Genomic DNA, 22,353 nt, shown 5'->3' with positions numbered 1-22,353 from the left:
TTCTTTAAAATAATTGGTAATTTTATAAAGTGAAAGAGGTATATTAAGAAAGCAGCCAGCTAGACCTCTCTGTCTCCACTTTCTCCCCACCGTCCTCAAGCAAGCTACGGGGATAATAAGACTCTTCTGTGGAATGGTGTATCGAGAACCAGGAATGCAAATAAAAGGAAAAGCTGACCAAAACCCTTCGTCATGACTACCACAAAAATTCAAGTAAATTCCAGAAAGCTTCATAACAGTCATCTTGTTTGAGAAGGGACAGATTTCTGCTCAGGAGAATAACGGATGCTGCCATTTTCTAGGGAGATTAGGAGACCAGCAGACTGAGAACAGGGTGAGTATCGCTGCAAACATAGATGAAAACTTGTCAGCAAGAAGGCTGGAGTGCCATTGGACACCAACACTCCGTTCCCATCACTTCATGCATGCACACCCCTCATTGCTTCCCCTGGATGAATCTGTAGTAAAATACCTGCCCTCCTTACAGAAGCACTAACTAAGGGACTTTAAGTTACCTGGCTGGCATCAGTGTGGAAGGATATCTCACATATCACCTGAATAATGAAGACCAGAAGATCTGTCTTCTGGAAAGGCAGAGAGACCAAGCGAGGCAATGGGCTTGTGGTCAAGAAAGATCATTACTGGATGGAGCCTCAGGTGTGCTTCTTCTTGACTAGGCTAGGGCTGTTGAATGATGTTGTCACAGACTGACTCCACAGTCTCTCTCTATATCCCTGGGGAATCAATATCCAAAGCTCCTCATTAGACAAATATTTTTAGTATCATTATTCTCACCAGGCTGTGCAAATCCTTAAAGACCAACACAGGAGAGGAAAGTAATTCATGATGTCTAACCCCTGATCACATGGGGCCAGGTACACACCATGCTGTTCTCTCCGCCTGCTCAATGTTCACCCCCATTTCACATACATTCATGTGTAGACACACGTCCTTCTCTAATTGGACTCCAGTCTTCAGGTTTTAGAAATAGGCAAAGGCATCTCTATGTAATTAGTGACATCAGAAAGACAGATTCTAAGTGTGAAAACATAGTTTTATATGTGGGTATAAAATACATATTTATAAATACAGCTAAGCCATGTAAAAATGCAAACGAGCAGTGATGATTTTGTCTAAGAGTCATGGAATGTTCCTGAGCATTCATTTTCATTCTGTATATTTCATACTGCACATTTTGACCTGTATTCTCTAACAATTCTGACTATGATCAATATAGACAAAACCTGAGAATTTCATAAACACCATTTCCAATTTCATCACTATGGTTTCAGTGTACATTTTCCTTCACATTCATGGATCATGAGTTGAAACTATGACACTTATTTTTTTTTCACTCTGCTACTCTTTTAAAAAGTTTTGCGGGGTGGGGGGGGGGGCGGCGGCGAGCGCCTGGGTGGCTCAGTCGGTTGAGCGTCCGACTTCGGCTCAGGTCATGATCTCACGGTCTGTGGGTTCGAGCCTCGCGTCGGGCTCTGTGCTGAGGCTCAGAGCCTGTGCTCAGAGCCTGGAGCCTGTTTTGGATTCTGTGTCTCCCTCTTTCTCTGACCCTCCCCTGTTCATGCTCTGTCTCTCTCTGTCTCAAAAATAAATAAACATTAAAAAAAAATTAAAAAAAAGTTTTGGAGGCACCTGGTTGGCTCAGTTAGGCAGCTGACTTCAGCTCAGGTCATGATCTAGCAGTTCATGAGTTCGAGCCCCATGTCGGGCTCTCTGCTGTCAGCACAGAGCCTGCTTCAGATCCTCTGTCCCCCTCTTTCTCTGCCCCTCCCCAAATTTAGTTCTCTAAATAAATAAATAAATAAATAAACAAACAAACATTTAAATGAATAAGTAAATAAATCATTAAAATTTTTTATTGGGGCACCTGTATGGTTCAGTTGGTTAAGTGTCCTACTCTTGACTTCGGCTCAGGTAATGACCTCACAGTTTGTGAGACTGAGCCCTGCATGGGGTTCTGTGCTGACAGTGCAGATCCTGTTTGGGATTCTCTTTCTCCCTCTCTCTTTGCCCCCACCCCACTCATATTCTCTCTCTCTCTCTCTTTCTCAAAATAAATAAACATTTTTTGGGGCACCTGGTGTCTCAGTCGGTTAAGCGTCGACTTTGGCTCAGGTCATGATCTCACGGTTTGTGGGTTTGAGCCCTGCGTCGCGCTCTGTGCTGACAGCTCAGAGCCTGGAGCCTGCTTCCAATTCTGTGTCTCCCTCTCTCTCTGCCTGTCCCCTGCTCATGCTCTGTCTCTCTCAAAAATGAATAAATGTTTTAAAAAATTAAAAAAAAATTTTAAGTTTTTATTTAGGAGACGAGTTAAGATGGCAGAGAACTAGGGGAACCCTGGGCTTTCCTAGTCTCAAACACAGCTGTATTGAGTCAGATCATTTGGGGCACCCAGAAAATTGATCTGCAGACTGGCAGAAGGATCTCCACAGCTGGAGGGAGACAGTGTAACAGGTGCAAGGTGAGTGGATGTGAATTGGGGGAGAGAAAAATGGCAGTGCTAGGAAGGGGACAGAGTCCTTTTCGTGGAGAGACAAAATGGAAAGAAAGAGAGAAGGGTTAAGAGAGTATGGCATCAGGGTCGCAGCAGAGGAAAACCTCTCTGGACCACGGATTGGGGGGAGAGAGAAGTACTGAGTGTTGAGGGGTTTGTTTGCTTTTTGTTTTGGCAAATAGTGTTTCGAGTTCAAACACTGTTTTGGAAGTGCTCAACTTTATCGTGAGGAGAGCTGTGGCACGCCCTCCTGGGGAGGAGAGAGCTGGTCCCAGAGTGCATAATGTAGGGATCTCTGGGGCACATTGAGAGAGAACATTCCCCTTCCTGGAGTGCTTTTGGAAGAGGGTATATTGCCTCCCCAAGGACAAAAGACCCTGCAGGTGCCAACAAAAGGGTTTTCATCAGCAGGGGACAGAGGCACACCCAGAGAAAATATAACCTTTGCTGCTTTTAGCCGTGCTACACCATAGATTCCGCACACTGAGCAGGCATGGGACTGTTTTTCAGGAATAAAGGACTTCAGACACAGCGTGGAGATGCTCTACTCCAGAGGAGGGGGTGGGTCCGGGTGGTGTTGGGTCCTTTAAGACTTCAAGTTTTGGGGTGCCTGGGTGGCTCAGTTGGTTGAGCATTTGACTTCAGCTCAGGTCATGATCTCACGGTTTGTGGGTTCGAGCCCCGTGTCAGGCTCTGTGCTGACAGCTCAGAGCCTGGAGCCTGCTTCGGATTCTGTGTGTGTCTCTCTCTCCATCCCTCTCCCCCTCATGCTCTGTCTCTTTCTCTCAAAAATAAATAAACGTTAAAAGAAAAAAAGACTTCAAGTTTTGAATCCCAGCTGTGCACCTAAGAAAAAGCTCATCAAGGGACGCCTGGGTGGCTCAGTCAGTTGAGCATCCGACTTCAGCTCGGGTCATGATCTCGTCGTCCATAAGTTCAAGCCCCACGTCAGGCTCTGTGCTGACCGCTCGGAGCCTGGAGCCTGCTTTGGATTCTGTGTCCCCTCTCTCTCTGCTCCTTACCTGCTCGTGCTCTATCTCTCTGTCTCTCAGAAATAAATAAACATTAAAAAAATTTTTTTAAAGAAAATAAAAAGCTCATCACAAGTGCCCTCTTTAATGCCCATCACCTATTTAACCCATCCCTACCCCCACCTCCCTCCGGTAACCCTCAGTTTGTTCTCTATAGTTAAGAGTCTGTTTCTTGGTTTGCCTCTCTCTCTTTTTTAGTCCCTTTGTTCATTTGTTTTGTTTCTTAAATTCCACATATGGGTGAAGTCATATGGTATTTGTCTTTCTCTGACTGACTTTTCTCACTTAACATTATACTTTCCAGCTCCACCATGTCATAGCAAATGGTGAGATTCCATCCTTTTTTTTCTTTTATAATAGAGTTATTAGAAATCTCAAGGTCACTGGCAAAACAATAATATGTTGTTTCATTCATACTCTAGGTAGAATGAGTGAGATTTTAGCCCTAATTTAATAGGTGAAAATGGTGCTTCTTGTTAATAATTACATACTTTTCTTCAATTAGTGAATTTAACATGTCTAAAAGAAAATAAAGAAGTACAGAATTCTGTACCCTTAATGCAAAATTAATATTTTAAACACATTGCTCGGTCAAGTTTTGTTGGATTAATGCTATTTGACAGGAAGGATTTGACAAATTAACTTCCGCCCTTCAAATCCTTCCTGCAATCTGTAGCAGAATCCATTGCAAATGTTGCCAACATCACCAACCCACAGAGCTTCATGGCCCTCAGTCACCTCTGTGTCAACACCGTTGACCAAAACTGATGAAGGTTCTTCCCAGAGCATCGTGTTGATCAGATGTTTATGTCGTGAGTCATGCCGTTGCAAGTGTCAGAAATGCTTGTGGCTAATGTATTTTCTTCTTTTTTCTTTCTTTTTTTTTTGAAAGGAGCAAGCTTTTTTATTGTTTTTTTTTCCTGTAACCCATTTCATTTTATTTTTCCTAAACTTATTTATTGTTTAATTTATATCCAAGTTAGTTAGCATATGGTGCAACCATGATTTCCGGAGCAGATTCCTTAATGCCCCTTACCCAGTTAGACCATCCACCCCTCCCACAACTCCTACAGCAACCCTCTGTTTCTTCTCTATATTTAAGAGTCTTTTATGTTTTGCCCCCTCCCTGTTTTTATATTATTTTTGCTTCCTTTCCCTTATGTTTATCTGTGTTGTATCTTAAAGTCTTCATATGAGTGAAGTCATATGATATTTGTCTTTCTCTAACTGACTAATTTCACTTAGCATAATACACTCTAGTTCCATCCACATAGTTGGAACTGGCAAGATATCATTCTTTTTGATTGCTGAGTACTACTTCATTGTGTGTGTGTGTGTGTGTGTGTGTGTGTGTGTGTGTGTGTGTATACCACATCTTATTTATCCATTCATCCATCGATGGATATTTGGACTCTTTCCATTCTTTGGTTATTGTTGATAGTGCTGCTATAAACATTGGGGTGCATGTGCCCCTTTGAAACAACATACCTGTATCCCTTGGATAAATACCTAGTAGTGCAATGGCTGGGTCGTGGGGTAGTTCTATTTTTAATTTTTTGAGGAGACCCCATACTGTTTTCCAGAGTGGTTGCACCAGTTTGCATTCCCACCACCAGTGCAAAAGAAATCCTTTCTGTCCGCATCCTCGCCAGCATCTGTTGTTTCCTGAGTTGTTAATTTAGCCATTCTGACAGGTTTGAGGTGGCATCTCATTGTGGTTTTGATTTCTATTTCCCTGATGATGAGTCATGTTGAGTATTTTTTCATGTGTCAGTTGGCCATCTCGATGTCTTCTTTGGAGAAGTGTCTCTTCATGTCTTTTGTCCATTTCTTCACTGAATTACTCATTTTTTTAGGTGTGGAGTTTGAGAAGTTCTCTATAGATTTTGGATAATAACCCTTTATCTGATATGTCATTTGCAAATATCTTCTCCCATTCCATCGGTTGCCTTTTAGTTTTGCTGATTGTTTCCTTCACTGTGCAGAAGTTTTTATTTTGATGAGGTCCTCATAGTTCATTTTTACTTTTGTTTCCCTTGCCTCTGGAGACATGTTGAATAAGAAGTTGCTGCGGGCAAGGTCAAAGAGGTTTTTGCCTGCTTTCTCCTTGAGCATTTTGATGGCTTCCTGTCTTACATTTAGGTCTTTCATCCATTTTGAGTTTATTTTTGTGTATGGTGTAAGAAAGTGGCCCAGGTTCATTCTTCTGCATGTCGCTGTCCAGTTTTCCCAGAACCATTTGCTGAAGAGACTGTCTTTATTCCATTGGATATTCTTTCCTGTTTTGTCAAAGATTAGTTGGCCATACGTTTGTGGGTCCATTTCTGGGTTCTTTATTTTATTCTCTTGACCACCTTTGCTGCACCCCAGGGGTTTTGGGCTGTGGTGTTATCATTTTCATTAGCCTCCACATATTTTTAAATTTGCTCTTTAATTTCTTGGTTAGCCCATTCATTCTTTAGTAGGATGTTCTTTAGTCTCCAAGCATGTTATCTTTCCAAGTTTTTCTTTGGTTGATTTCAAGTTTCAGGGTTCATCCACTTTGTATCATGTGCCAGAACCCCATTCATTTTTATGATGTAGTAATAATCCATTATATGTACATACACTACTGGGCTGTCCTTGTGTGTTAACAGATGCTAAGTAGCATCCCTGGCTTCTACTTGCCAGATGGCAGGAGCACTGTTCTCAATTGTGACAACCAAAACATTGCCAGATATCTGCTGGAGCACAAAATCATCCTGATTCAAAACCACTATCTTTGCTTCTTTCTACCTTAATTCACTAGGGAGATATACATTCAGGAATGACATTCATATTTAAATAATAGAAACATCATTACTGAGGCCTAGCTGACAATTTCAATATGGCACTCCACTGAGGTCATAATGTCTACCCAAGGCTGACACTCAGGTAAACTCCTATTCGAGGTGTAGAATTCTTATCAACTGGGGCTCTCAGGGACCGGGGTTCCCCCTTGTAAATAGGCAAGAGTCACCCACGTACTGATCATGTTCCAGAGCTTACCGTCAGAGGGTGCCCACCCTTACTCATCTCATTCCACATGCCTTTGTGCACCTGTAGTCACATAGTAGGTGTTGTCTCAGCACAGAACAAACTCCTTCTGTGTATTTGTACACAATTCTCCACAGTAAAATCTGACTCATAATTGTGTGTCTAATGGGATACCATTTTCTTCTAAGGAAAAGAAAATTATACCTATATCTGTATCTATCTATATCCATTTCTCTCTCTCTCTCTCTCTCTCTCTCTCTCTCTCCCCCTCTATAGATAGATAGATAGATAGATAGATAGATAGATAGATAGATAAGATCAAAGCCCTGGGCAAGAAGGATCAAATCGACTTCCCCTTTCTGAATGCCAATAAGAAACACCAAGTCAGTCAACCATAGTAAATTCCCATAAAACCAAAAATTTTGTTTGATTTTTTAATCTCATGAGAGACAGAGTTTCCATCCTGCTAATGCTTTTTTGTCACTTTTTATTTTGAACTATTTTTCGACTCACATAAAAGTTGCAAAAACAGCACCAAGAGCATTTCAGTGTACATTTCCCAGAGCTCCCCTTGATGGTGACATAATCTTTCATAATCTTCGTAAATTACCCAAACAAGGAAACAGACCTTAGAGCAATACTATTAACTAGAACTATATGCCTTACTGGGATTTAACCCGAGTTCCCTTTTGGAAACACAGAAGAGACAAGGCTTAATGCATTCATGCTGAATCAGATCGGAAGCCTTTGTCTGATCAAAGTCTTAGTTCATTCAAAGAGGACATAGCCATAGCTGAAAGTATGAATAATCTATCCATTTCCAGGCTCCATGTGTGCCAGTCTACATTCATAAAAAAGGAAATCACTCTAGGACACCCCTTTTTACATTAATCCACATGCATACATGCATGTCTTTTCTGTCTCAATTGCTCCAGGCTGCAGCTCTCAGGCCTGGCTGTACTTTCCAACCTCTCATAGTGCTTTTGAAAATTCCAGTGCATGAGACTTCTACTAGAGCAATTATGTTAAAAATCTCTAGAGGTCAGATTTTTTAAATTCTCCAAGGATCCCAAACCACAGCCTAAGTTGAGAATCTCTCTCACAGATTTTGCAATAAGACTCAAATCGACAGGATCACAGGCTAACCATAAGCTGTAGTGGGAGACAGCCTCCCCACTGAGTTTCACATCAAGGCTCATTTTAATTTGTGTGGCTGAGAGCTGAAGGGACCTGTCCTCTACTGCCCTCCAAGATCATCATGAACAGCTGGCCAAGAAAGAAAGAGGACAGAGAAAGACCACAACCAGAGGCCACTTGTGAGCTCATGTCAAGGAGAAAAATTTGACATCACATCATTTAAAAAATATCAGAAGACATTTAAAAAAATTCTCTAGTGGTCTAGTCTTTAGGAGTGGTCATATTATAATCAGACCCAAAGGAAGAAAGTCAAACAGAAATGCCCAGCAAGGGAGTTGAACCTCCTCGTTTACAAATGTGATTACCAGATGGTAAATCTGAGAGCAGATTTCTGTAACATCCAGTTAGAATACATAGGACTGGAAACAGCATACTGCAGGCATGCAAAAAATGACTTAGTCCCTTGAAGTTAAGACTACAAACCAACTGAAATAACTTCCTTATCAAGACTAATACTAGGCTCGTTAAGATTCACTTCCACTCTGTGTTGTGACCGTCATGCAAAACTACTGTGTTATAAACTGCCCTATCCTAACCAGTCCCTTGCCTTACAAGACCCCAACTTGAAATCACCCACCCAGCCTAAGACCCTACAAAGATCCTTCCTTGATTTACCCCTCTCGGACAGTATTGAGATCCTCTCAAGGTGGTGTTTTCCTTTGCTATGGTAGATCTAATAAGCTCAGCAGCTTGTTTTACAGCATTTTCAGGTGGTGTTTTGAAGAGTCAACAGTTGACAACAGCTTCAAGATTCATGGTTACATCGCACTTTAAAAGTCCACATGGGGGAAGAATGATGTCAGCAAGATTCAGCATAAGGGTCACTGGTGATCATCTGTTCCCAGAAACATCCTTCAAAACAATGGAGCACACAGGAAAATACCTTCAGGAGATCTAAGATTCAGGTGAGGGATTACAGCACAGAAATAAGAGAAGATGCATTGAAGCAGATGGGGAAAACCAGTTTCACATTGCCTCAGCAACCCTCTCCCAAGACCAGGCAACACAGATGGATAGAGACAGCTTCCTGGGGTGCAGGGAGAGAGAAGTGAGCACCCTCTTTCACCATGTACACCAGCACCAGGGTAACTCTCACGGATCCAGGCTCCTGGCCCACCTCAGTGCCAGGTCAGCCCCTGTGGACCTAGAATCTGAACCAGTTTCCATAAGCTGAGATTCCTGGAGCACCCCAGCACTCTGGCAGACCAAGGCTCTAGGCAGGTTCCCAGGCACTGAAGCTCCTGGCCAGACTAGTGCCAGGTCAGCTATTATAGACCCAGATTCCTGGCTCACTCCATGGCCAAGCTGAATCGTGTGACCCCAGGTCCCTGGCTTGCCCCAACACCAGGCCTGCCCCTGTGGACCTAGAATCCAGACCAGCTCCCATGGACCCAGGCTCCTGACACACTATGGCAGTGGACTGGCCTCTGTGGCCCCAGACTCCAGGTAGGTACCCACAGACTCAGCTTCCAACCTTGCCCCAGGACCAGATCAGCCCCAGACTCCCAACTGGCCCTAGCACCTGGCTGATCCTTGTGGCCTTAGGCTCCAGATTGGCTCCCATGGACTCAAACTCCGGTCTTCCCTGGTGCCAGGTTGGCCCCTGGACTCCCAGACCAGGTACCACAAACCCAAACACCAAAGCCACTTCAGTAGTCTCTGATGCCTGTTTGGTCTCCATGAACCCAGGATCCAAGCCCAGTCATATGGACTCAGGTCCTAAGCCCAAGTCTGTGAATCCAGGTTGGTCCCCATGTATCCAAGCACTGGACCCCTGTCCATCTGGCAACCCAGGTAAGACTGCCTGCTTGAGAACTCCAGTAGCAAGCATGTAAAAAAGCCAGTTTTGGGGCGCCTGGGTGGCGCAGTTGGTTAAGCGTCTGACTTCAGCCAGGTCACGATCTCGGGCTCCATGAGTTCGAGCCCCGCATCAGGCTCTGGGCTGATGGCTCAGAGCCTGGAGCCTGTTTCCGATTCTGTGTCTCCCTCTCTCTCTGCCCCTCCCCCATTCATGCTCTGTCTCCCTCTGTCCCAAAAATAAATAAACGTTGAAAAAAAAAAGCCAGTTTTGCTGGTCAAAAATAGTGGAATGTTGGCAATTTCATATGACTCAGCCTAGTATTATGTTCTCTACTTTTGTCTATGGTTGGCTGATTTCCATAATTAAAGGTTTTTAAAAACTGGCACTTAATGTATCAATCGGTTCCGTGGGTGTTTATTGAGTGGGCATATGACCTGAGATTTCTGGCAGTGACCTCCTAAAACTGAATTCCTAAATACACAAAGATAGAGACTCCCACAGATGCCACCCTGGGACCAATATTCAGAGCAAGGATCTGGCTGCAGACCCATGCAGCCAGCCTCTCTCTTGGCGTGTGTCCATCAGGTGAGATTCCACTTGCCCCCTTAGCAGAACTGGAAGGCAGCCACGGTGTCTTTACAGACAGGTGCCCTCTTGGGGGTAAGTGGGGCTGGAGGTAGTCTTTGTTTCTTGGTGTGACATCACTGGGTGAATGTGTGGAGGTGTTTCTTGGTTCTTGAGCTGATGAGGAACACTGGCTTCAAAGAAGAGTGGACACTTCCTCTAGGGGAAGCCCTTGACCTTAGAGAGATCCCCAAGGAGAGGGTGAAGAGCCATTGGGAAACCTACAACTTGCACCCATTTGCCTCCTAAAGACCTGAAATAGTCAATACAGGCATCCTACTTCCATATCCCAGCCCCCACAGGAAACAGACGTGAAATTGGACAATTTGTCTAACAAGGAGCCTTGGGAATTGACTTCTCATTGGCTCAGAAATTGTAAATATTCCCTCTGTTCTTACAATTCATCCCCACCCTAGCTTGTCTTCTTTGGGCCAGGTGGATACCTACCTGTGCCTCTGTGAGGCATCCTCTTTGTCTCCGGGATCTGGTCCTCTTTGGGCAACAGAACCAGGATCTCTATTGACCGTCACCAGGGAGGAAACTGAGCCAAGTTTGCCTCAGTGATAATGTCAAGAAGAGGAAAGATATCCCAGTAAGTGGGCTAGGAGGACGAGGAGAGAGAGAGCAAGAGAGAGAACCTTGATGAATGCTGGCAAAGTGAGTAGGTGGCAGCCTTTGTGTTTCTAGAAACACTGGGAGATTTTACGTGGCTGAGTTCACTCATTTCCCAGCCCAGAATTCATAACCACACCTATCTACCTAGCTCAACCTCATGCAGCTATGATGCCACCAATCTCTTTCCAAAACCAGTGATTTATAACACAGTTCCTAGTATCTGAACCTGATTTTCCAAGCCCACTTGAGCACCTTGAAGAACAGAGGCATTCCCTCTAAGACATTTGTATTATTCCCACCACTGAGTCCTTGAGGCCCTTGGATTTCTTGATGTTTTCAGGCTGAGAGGCCCTAGAAACAAGTCCGGGGATTCATCTAGGGTAGGATTTAGGCCTACTTGAGTAGAGCCTAACCAAGAAGATGAAGGGAGCACATGAGTCTCCCAGTTCCTGAGACTTAAAGTTTTCCCAAGAGCTTTGGACAGACAAGGAGGGACAGAGTAAGTGGGTGATAGCCTAGGTGTGCAGGACAGAAGAATGTGAGATGAGCACATTGATTCAGTTAGTAACTTAATCTATAGGGTACTCACTAGCTCCTTTTTGTGTTAAAAAAATACCTGAGTCTTTTAGCCAAATTATGATACCATGAGGTAGGATGTTGTCAGTGCCACAGAGTGGCATAGCCTCTGATCTGATGTCAAAACACAGAGTAAGAAACTACCTTTGACATGGGGGCTCTGTAGCAGTGAAATCTGGTGGAGGATGGTCAGGGGGCCAGGGAACTCCAGGAAGAGAGAATATAAAAGGACAGTGTGCCTCAGTGGAAAGGCTGTGAGCTTTGGACTCAGGAAGACATACAGCAGAGCAAAGCTCACCTTTAGGAGCTGTGGGAGCTACACCTCCTTTCTCCTCTTTGGGCCTCAATGATCACACCTGTAAAAAGGGATCATAACCCCTTCCCCATGGTTTGTCACTAGGATGATATGTCATATATGTAAGTATCTATCGTAGTGCTTGGCACATATTAGGAACTTATTAAATGATGTGAAATGTGAAGAAGCATGGAGACAGAAATAGCAGGGAAGGATGGGATTTTAATAAAGGGATTGACCTACTGTCCCCCAAATCTGCTGTAAAACATAATTTTAGGAGGGCAGTAGTAAATAAAGTGAGAAGTATAGATTTGCATGGGTGTCTGAACCTTTGAAGAAATGAACACTTCTTCCAGACTTCATGGACTGACTTCAGTAAGAGAACAGTTTCACTTGTGGGCGGGGGTATGCTGGAGCATGCGGTGACCCGGGGTCTAGCCGTGTGGGGCGCTAAGTGCAGGGGCTTGTGGTGGCTTGGACAGGGAGGTGGTGTTGTCTTTTCAGCCCGGACTTCTGGGACCCACAGCATTGACACCTGTGTGGTGGCTGGTCCTTGGTGAGTGCTGCAGGGAGGTCTACAGTGGCTGCAAGGGCTCTTGGGGTCCTCAGCAGTGCCTTCAGATCCTTCAGCTAGGGAACTCAGCAGGCAGCAGGGGTGGCTGGAGCCAGTGAGGTGCACGCACTTGGCTGTGGGGACCAGGGGCAGGTGCCTATATATGGCAGGGGCTGGTTGCAGACACACATGTAGTGGGGGGCGGCCAGGGTAGCAGCAAGGGCTGAGGCCAGCTATGGACTCGCTGGCAGCTTGTGGAGGCCCTGGCTATAGGCGTGTTTTCCCATGGCTGCATACACGGAGGCCAATAAGGGGTAGCAGGCCAAGAGCTTGTAGGTACACAGCTGGGGTGGCTAGTCCCAAGCACGCACATGGTTGTGAGGGTCAGCAGGGGAGTCTAGTCTGGCATATTGCCCTTGTGCGGCTGCAGAGGCCTGAGTTGACTGCAGGTGAGGTTCCTGGGCTCTTGCCTGGGCAGGGAGGGACCCAGGCAGCTGGCTTCCATGAATGGAAATCCCTGTGGGGTGAAAGCTGGTGAAATCTACGGGTAGTCCTGGCAGCTGTGCTTATTTACCATTGATTCCTTCTTCGGGGGTAAAATCTGCTGAGTTTAATCTGCAGAGCAGATCACTGGGAAATGTAGTCACTAATACTGTGGGGCTGCTTTTCTTCCTTGTTTTCAGCTGTCTCTATACATTTCAGCTTTGTAGGGTTTGGGGAGGGAAAAACCGAAGCAAGTCCTTTACACGGTGTTCCAGAAGGCTGGAGAAGCTGGCTGCTCCCCCGCCTCCTTCTTTACTGGTAAGGGGATCTCTCTCCAGCTGGGAATGTCCCTCTTGATGCTTACCACTGCTAACTTGGGGGATAAGATAGTGCAGGCAAAAAGATGCTGTCTTTCTTCTTCTCTTCTGTGATTGATCTCCGTTTTTGTGTTCCACTGTGTTGCAAAAACTCCTTGAGTGGATTCTAGAGTTCTCCCAGAGCTTGTTTTTATTCAATAGCTGGCTAATTGTTGATCTTTGCAGAGGGGCAGAAAGGCTGGGTCTTCTGTGTTGCCATTTTGGTCCCTTGTGCTTCTTGGCTGATTTTAGTCAACCTGGGATGATTTAAAAATATCCTTTAGCTGTGGGGTGCCTGGGTGGCTCAGTCGGTTAAGTATCCGACTTCGACTCAGGTCATGATCTCACAGTTGTGGGTCTGGCATCAGGCTCTGTGCTGACAGCCCAGAGCCTGGAGCCTGCTTTGGATTCTGCGTCTCTCTCTCCCTCCCTCCCTCCCTCTCTCTCCCTCCCTCCCTCCCTCTCTCTCTCTCTCCCTCTCTCTCTCTCTCTCTCTGCCCCTTCCCCACTCATGCTCTGTCTCTCTCTCACGCAAAGACAAAAATAAATATCCTTTAGCTGTAATGACTGTGACCACGACTATAAAAGCTTTCAGTGAGATCTATGAGTCTTTCTAGCAAATTATTGAACCACAGGGGGCTTGGGGACCCCCTTGAAACTTGCAGTTGGTGTCAGACATGGGAATGATCTTGTGGACTGTGTTCTCTTTAATTTTGTAGTGTGCCAACTCCCCACAGTCAGTGTCAGAGCGGAATTCACTAGAATGACCCAAACTCACTGAAAAACATTCATCCTTCCACTTTGACTCTTGGATGGCCTCAGGGTCACCCTGTGTGTGGAACCGAAGCTGTGCTATAATCAGTTATTAGAGGTAAAAGTTATCAATAGCATTTAAAAATGATGGATCTAAATCCTGAGGATTGGCTCACTGAATGCATTAGGAAATATAAGCTAACAAGAAATTAGCCAGTTTCCAGGCAATCACTTAGTTACTATTATCTGTAATAGCTAAAATGTAGTTGAAGGACAATATTGGGGCAGATCCTGACTCTGGTCCAAGTTTGAATATAGGACAAAGGAAAGTCTGCATACACAGCTGGAGAATCAGACGGATTTGGTGACTGAGGCTCCAGATGGCTGTTGATAGGACACTTACTCTGCACTGGGCTTTTCATACCCAGTGGCAGATAAAAATGCTCAAGATACTATGAAAGGGCTGAATCAGAAGACACTGTATCACTGTGGACCACTTAGTCACATCCGATCAAGGAGCACACTTTCATCCTCAGAGTAGTAGTTTGGGGGAGCATTGCAATGAACATTTGAAACAGTGTTGTCTAAAACAGGAGAGATATAAAGGCATGATGCGTTGGCTTACATACCTTTACAAGCGTGATACCACACTGAACCTGAGGGTGCCCAGGAATACCTTCACCAGATAAACCCCTGCACTTATCTAGGGGATCTGGGTCAGTAAGTTCGGGGCAGGATGGTGTTGTGGCTATGCATCTTCCTTACATCAACTTTATTTTTCCTGCTTGATGCAATGGTTCCAGGACTGGTGCTACTCTGTGCATGCTGGGTATGAGGAGAATCCCTCATCAAGGAACTCTAACTCTACTTTTAAATCTTTATGTCAGAATTCCCAAGAGCCTGACAACTTAGATTTTTGCCTTCACCCCATCTAGGAAAATTGGGGTAGTCGAGACAGCCACTAGCTCTATACCTGTATAACTTCATTCCATACAAGTGGGGGCAGACTGAGGGGGAAGCACCAGGTCGAATATTTCTGCCCACCATGTGGACCAGCAGACTGACAGAACAAAGGTGTGCAAGGTTGGGTGAAAGGAAGTGATAAATGGGAAAAAGGAGGAACAGTTATTGAGGGTAGAGGGATACATAGACTAGGCAGTTAGGGAAACCCAATATTCTACTGGTGCCTTGACGCAGGCTCTGAGCAAAGGATGATATTGTTTCTTAGCTCAGTTATAGAAGATGCTGAGGTCACCCCTCCTTTTGGAACCTGACCAAGTCAGATGGAAGGCTGCCAGTCTGAATGGCATTGCTCTGGGTGACATTTTGGTTATATGATATGAGAATGGACTGGACTCATTGTTAGTGACTGAGTGCAACTCTGGTAATGTTCCCAGTGTCTTTGACTTGTATTTTTCAGTTTGTATCTTCTAATATCCTGCAATATATTATAACATTAACACCGTTAGTAAGAATATAATACTGATATTGATGGCTTCACGTATTGGGAAATTGAGTTAAAATCCCCCTCATTATGAATACTAATGGAAAATGGTCTGAGGAAGAGCCGATTTTAGTAATCATCAATTACTTTCTATGCTAAATAATTCACAAGCTTATCATAATGTATAAATAGAGGTAGATCAAGCGACAAAAATACAACAATGGATGTAATGGCTTTATAGGGTGGATTAGTTATTTCTTCAAATTTATCCCTATCCATACTGATAGCAAGAAATGTTAGGCATATCATCATTTTGCTATAAGACAGCCTTAGCCAAGGACAGCAGTGTTTGCCTGTGTGATAAAGAATTTATCCCTGCTCAAAAAATTTCTGGGATGTATTCTCTAAGCCCTTTGAATGTCATGCCTTGTAAGAGAGTCTTGGTTTGTCTGGAGATCTTAAGTCGCATTTGTTGTGATTTGAGGTGGGGATTGGCCCTACCAGATAGTCTGAGGGAGGAAATGGCCACAATAGGTAGTAATAACACGATTTCAGGAGGGGATTTGGGTCACATGGTATCAGCCAATCTTCAGAGGACTGGAGCTTAGAGACTGATATGAGGGACGAGGACAGTCATTTGTTCCCACGTGATGGAGTCTCCATAAAAATTCCGAACACTAAAGTTAAGGAGAGCTTCCCTGGTTGGCAATATTCTGTGTGTATTAAAAGCGATGCCATCTTGACTCTGGTGATAGTTGACAACGGAGTCTCAATATTTGGTATTTTACTGGGCTCTTCCCTGTGTGCTGCTTTTATTGGTTGATTTTAATCTGCACCCCTTAGCTGTAACAAACTACTTTTTAATTGAAGGATAGTTGACATGCCATGTTACATTGATTTCAAGTGTACAACATAGTGATTCAACAATTCTATACATTATTCAGTGCTTACCACAATAATGCAGTTACCATCTGTCACCATACAAAGTTATTAGAATACGATTGGCAGCTGTAATAAACTCTAACTGGGAGGATAATAATTGTAACCATGAATATAACAGGTGTGTGTCTTTCTTTTTTTTATTATTTTTTATTTTTTTATATGAAATTTATTGACAAATTGGTTTCCATACAACACCCAGTGCTCATCCCAAAAGGTGCCCTCCTCAATACCCATCACCCACCCTCTCCTCCCTCCCACCCCCCATCAACCCTCAGTTTGTTCTCAGTTTTTAAGAGTCTCTTATGCTTTGGCTCTCTTCCACTCTAACCTCTTTTTTTTTTTTCCTTCCCCTCCCCCATGGGTTCCTGTTAAGTTTCTCAGGATCCACATAAGAGTGAAACCATATGGTATCTGTCTTTCTCTGTATGGCTTATTTCACTTAGCATCACACTCTCCAGTTCCAACCACGTTGCTACAAAAGGCCATATTTCATTTTTTCTCATTGCCACGTAGTACTCCATTGTGTATATAAACCACAATTTCTTTATCCATTCATCAGTTGATGGACATTTAGGCTCTTTCCATAATTTGGCTATTGTTGAGAGTGCTGCTATGAACATTGGGGTACAAGTGGCCCTATGCATCAGTGCTCCTGTATCCCTTGGATAAATTCCTAGCAGTGCTATTGCTGGGTCATAGGGTAGGTCTATTTTTAATTTTCTGAGGAACCTCCATACTGCTTTCCAGAGCGGCTGCACCAATTTGCATTCCCACCAACAGTGCAAGAGGGTTCCCATTTCTCCACATCCTCTCCAGCATCTATAGTCTCCTGATTTGTTCATTTTGGCCACTCTGACTGGCGTGAGGTGATACCTGAGTGTGGTTTTGATTTGTATTTCCCTGATAAGGAGCGACGCTGAACATCTTTTCATGTGCCTGTTGGCCATCCGGATGTCTTCTTTAGAGAAGTGTCTATTCATGTTTTCTGCCCATTTCTTCACTGGGTTATTTGTTTTTCGGGTGTGGAGTTTGGTGAGCTCTTTATAGATTTTGGATACTAGCCCTTTGTCCGACATGTCATTTGCGAATATCTTTTCCCATTCCGTTGGTTGCCTTTTAGTTTTGTTGGTTGTTTCCTCTGCTGTGCAGAAGCTTTTGATCTTCATAAGGTCCCAGTAATTCACTTTTGCTTTTAATTCCCTTGCCTTTGGGGATGTGTCGAGTAAGAGATTGCTACAGCTGAGGTCAGAGAGGTCTTTGCCTGCTTTCTCCTCTAAGGTTTTGATGGTTTCCTGTCTCACATTTAGGTCCTTTATCCATTTTGAGTTTATTTTTGTGAATGGTGTGAGAAAGTGGTCTAGTTTCAACCTTCTGCATGTTGCTGTCCAGTTCTCCCAGCACCATTTGTTAAAGAGACTGTCTTTTTTCATTGTATGTTCTTTCCTGCTTTGTCAAAGATGAGTTGGCCATACGTTTGTGGGTCTAGTTCTGGAGTTTCTATTCTATTCCATTGGTCTATGTGTCTGTTTTTGTGCCATGTGTGTCTTTCTAGTAAATTATGAAATTGTGGGTTGTTAGGGAGCCCCTAAACATGCAGTTAGTGTCAGAATGAGGGCAGTCTTGTGGAATGAGTTCCTTCTGACTTTATAATGGGCCAACTGTCACACTCTGATAGCATTTGGTGATTTCCATAGTGTAAGTAAGATCACAATGATCAATTTTAGACTACTGACATTTTAACAAAATTTATTAAAGTTTAAGTATCTACTCTTGTGAGACAATATAAATAAACTTCAAAACACCCTTCCTGTTCCAGGTGGTATGATGAAAATCTCTTTATTTCCAATGTATCCATCATACCAAGTTAGAAGTTACATACTCTATGTTCTTTATTTTAGTGGTTTCACAAAATCTTTTATCATATGTGTTTGACAAAGAAGGTCCAAAATACTCGATATTTCTATTCTCCTGCAAAGCAATACAAGAACATTGTAATTTTTCATTCTAATTACCTCTATTATATGCTCTGTTATTGTTGCTTAATATTTTAATTCACCTTGATTACAAACATTTTACAATTATTACTTTACAGACTCAGTGTTTTGTTTAAACTTTTCCTACGCATATACCAATTTCTTAGTAAACCATTGCTTCTTGGACATCACTTACTCTGTGGATTCCATTTATTTTAGCCTGATGCATATTCTTGAGTAATTCTTTCAGCAAAAACCCATGCATGCTGTCCTCTCCCAGTCTGTATCTGAAGTGGCAATACCCCAGTCAAGGTCCTTTGAACGGAGTCTTCAAACCTGTTATGTTGCAATGTATCAATTGTTCAAGGTGCAAAATATATATAAGCTAGTATTGTAAATAACACAGATAAGCAATTGGTTATAAGCTCATCTAAACTTCTGGACTCATCTCCATGGCATTCATGTAACTGCCCCCTTTCAATACTTTCAGAGGAATGATACCCATGGAACCAAGGAACCGAACCAGCGCATTAGAATTCATCCTCCTGGGGCTTTCAGAAACTCCAGAGCAGGAGACCCTCCTCTTCTCTCTGTTCCTCTGCATGTATGTGGTCATGGCCATGGGAAACCTTTCAATCATCCTAGCAATCAGCTCAGACTCTCACCTCCACACCCCCATGTACTTCTTCTTAGCTAACCTGTCTTTGGTTGATTTTGGTCTGGCCACCAACACAGTCCCCAAGATGCTGGTGAACATCCAAATCAGGAGCAAGTCAATCTCCTATGCCTGCTGCCTGACCCAGATGTACTTTTTCCATTTCTTTGGCATCGTTGACAGTGTCCTGATTGCTGTGATGGCTTATGACAGGTTTGTGGCTATATGTCACCCCTTACACTATACCACCATTATGAGCCCACGCCTCTGTGGCCTGCTGGCCGGTAGCCCATGGGTGTTTTCCTACTTTATATCCCTCACTCATATTCTCCTGATGGCTCGTCTGGTTTTCTGTGGGAACAATGAGCTACCTCACTACTTCTGTGACCTCACTCCCCTTCTCAGGCTTTCTTGCACTGACACGTCTGTGAACAAGATCTTTGTGCTCATTGTGGCTGGGCTGGTGATAGCCACACCTTTTATCTGCATCCTGGCCTCCTATGCTCGCATCATTGTGGCCATCATGAAAGTCCCTTCTGCAGGGGGCAGGAAGAAAGCCTTTTCCACCTGCAGCTCCCACCTCTCTGTGGTTGCTCTCCTTTATGGGACCACCATCGGGGTCTATCTGTGTCCCTCCTCTGTCCGCACAGCTGTGAAGGAGAAAGCCTCTGCTGTGATGTACACTACAGTCACCCCCATGCTGAACCCCTTTATCTATAGCTTGAGGAACAGAGATCTGAAGGGGGCCCTGAGGAAGCTTGCCAACAGAAAGATCATTTCATCTTCCTGACCACAAGGACACCTGGAAACTTCCAGGAAGTAGGATCTCAACATCTAGGGTCTTGGGCACAAGTATAGAATTGCACGGTTTGGGAAAACAGCCACTTTGGAGTTTGAGTTGTAGAAGTTTCGAAGGAAATCTCAAGATGGCCCTATTACTCTATGTTCTCAATTACTGGGACAAGTAAGGATGTGTCAAGATCAGTCTAGCCCTACCAGATTGGATTTGTTCTGATTCAAAATCCAGTTAGCTTTCCACAAATATTTATTGAGTTCATATTCTCAACTTGATATAGGTGCTAGCCAGGGAGTGGTGAGGAGACACAAGATTCCTATAGTGTGGAGTTTATAGCTGCATGTGGGAGATGACACTGGACACTAACTATAATAGAACGAAATATGCACATGAGGGCAAGGATAGGACAGAGTAGGAACACCCAACAGAGTCTGGAAGGGGGATCAGGGAAGGTTTCCTAAAAGAAATGATCCTTCACCTCAAAGGATAAGATGATGTTTTTTCAGGCAAATATGAGGAGAAAGAGTATCAGGAAAAAAAAAAACAGTATGTGAAAAGACGAGAGAGCAAGAGAAAGTGAAAGTGAAATATCCAGTTATGGTGAATGACTTGGGTCATGCCAGATCGAGGACTTTGGGACCAACTCAAGAGTTTTGCTTTTTCCAGAGAACCAGGCAGTTAATTGACTTCCAGGGACCAAAGTCAGGGAGCATGTGAATGAAGCATGCCCCCCCCCCAACTTCACTCCTATTCTATCTTCTGGAGGAAAAAGATGGCATGAGCTAGATAAAAGTTGTACAAGTCACAAGGGAAAAAATTCAGACCATGCATTAAGGAGATGAGGAATGGTATAAGTCTTTCAAAGAGAAAAATGCCAATCAATTGAATCATGAATGTCTAAGCCAAAAGGAAGCTAAGGCATATCTCCATCATCATATATGCCTGTGGAATGCATAGGAGTAGTAACACTGCTTACAACAGAAGTGAGAGCTATTCACTATGAGTTTATCTTGTGCCATACACCGTACTATGTTTCTTTTCTTTGTTTCATTTAGTCATTCCAAAGCCCCTATGAAGGTAATACATTTCATTTTTTTTTAATTATTGGGTAGTAGTGCTAATACTCATATGGAGATTTACAACTGAAGTGAAATGAGTGGTGCCTTTTCAGGGGCCAGAAATTTTCAAATGGTGCTAAGGAGCTGACATCATCTTAAGCCGAATGGCTTTGAAAGATCACACATCCAATTTGCCTTTGGCACTTCCTTCCATGAAAATTAAATTAGAGTTTCTCAGTTGAACAAACAGATACCAGACCTGGTACTTTTATGGCAACTATTAGTGAGAGCACAGGTAGAAAAATCCATTTAGTGGGGGAATGTCCTAATGGATAAAATACAGAATTTAAAAATTTTGGAGTTTGCAATGGAGTACCCATGCATCTGGTCATGGAATGTTTTGGATAACTAAAAACACAGGTGAAAGTTGATCCACAGCCTCTCCCTTCCTAAGTTTCCTTCCATTCTCTTGCCACATGCATGGAAGTAATCACAGTGTTGGCTAGGAGAGAGCTGGAATTTGCAAACTTGGAAGACTATTACAACCTGGGACTCAGAATATTTGTGAATATTTCTCTCTGATACAGAAAGATATGGCTTGAGCTAAAGCACGGATTTGACCCCCTCCCCTTCTATGGAGTGAAAGATTCATTGGCCAATAAAAATCTCTTAAGGTTTTGTTAGCTAAACTGTCTTCAATTGTTTTACGTTAAGACATAAAAAAATGCTGATTCAAAGGGGCACATATACCCCAATGTTTATAGCAGCACTATCAACAATAGACAAATTATAGAAAGAGCCCAAATGTCCATCAGCTGATAAATGGATAAAGATGTGGTATGTGTGCATGTATGTATGTATGTATGTGCGTATGAGTGTGTATGTGTATATACATATACATGATGGAATATTACTCAGTGATCAAAAAGAATGAAATCTTGCCATTGCAACAACGTGGATGGAACTAGAGGGTATTATGCTAAGTGACATAGGTCAGTCAGAGAATGACAAATATCATAATATTTCACTCATATGTGGAATTTAAGAAATTAGGAGGAGGGAAGGAAAAATAAGACAAAAAGAGAGAGGGCACCAAGCCATAAGAGAGTCTTAAATACAGAGAACAAACTGAGGGTTGCTGGAGGAGAGTTGTTGGGGGGATGGGCTAATGGGCGGGAGCATGAAGGAGGACATTTTTGGGATGAGCAGTGGATGTTTATATGTAAGTGATAAATCACTAAATTTTACTCCTGAAACCAATACTACACTATATGTTAACTAACTTGGATTTAAATAAATTAAAAAAAAATTTTAGGGTCTTCTGGGTGACTCAGTCCCTTAAGCGTCTGACCTCAGCTCAGATCATGATTCTGCGGTTCATGGGTTTAAGCCCCATTTCAAGCTCTGTGCTGACAGCTCGGAGCCAGGAGGCTGCTTCAGATTCTTGTTTCCATCTTTCTCTCTGCCCCTCCCCCACTTGTGTTCTTCTCTCTCTCTCTCTCTCTCTCTCTCTCTCTCTCTCAAAAATATTAAAAATTTATTTTTTATTTTATTTTTATTATTTATTTTTGAGAGAGAGCAGGGGGAGGGGCAGAGAGATAGAGGGAGAAAAGATCCCAAGCAGGCTTCATGCTGTCAGCACAGAGCCCAATGTGGGGTTTGAACTCACAAACT

General features: G+C 43.5%; 1 protein-coding gene across 1 annotated transcript; it reads left to right on the top strand.

The window, feature by feature from the left end:
* The first annotated feature begins 18,649 nt into the window (after positions 1–18,649).
* LOC122488655 (olfactory receptor 24-like) lies at positions 18,650–19,615 on the top strand. The gene has a single exon (XM_043590256.1). It carries the CDS (start codon positions 18,665–18,667, stop codon positions 19,613–19,615), a length of 951 nt encoding a protein of 316 aa, XP_043446191.1. The 5' UTR covers positions 18,650–18,664.
* Positions 19,616–22,353: the final 2,738 nt, after the last annotated feature.

The sequence above is a fragment of the Prionailurus bengalensis genome, chromosome A2, assembly GCF_016509475.1.
Source record: "Prionailurus bengalensis isolate Pbe53 chromosome A2, Fcat_Pben_1.1_paternal_pri, whole genome shotgun sequence".
Classification (NCBI taxonomy): Eukaryota; Metazoa; Chordata; class Mammalia; order Carnivora; family Felidae; genus Prionailurus; species Prionailurus bengalensis.
This window is presented reverse-complemented; position numbering and strand designations above follow the sequence as displayed.

Excerpts from the sequence above, each read along its gene's own strand:
- LOC122488655 (XM_043590256.1), top strand. The coding sequence starts at position 18,665 with ATGATACCCATGGAACCAAGGAACCGAACCAGCGCATTAGAATTCATC.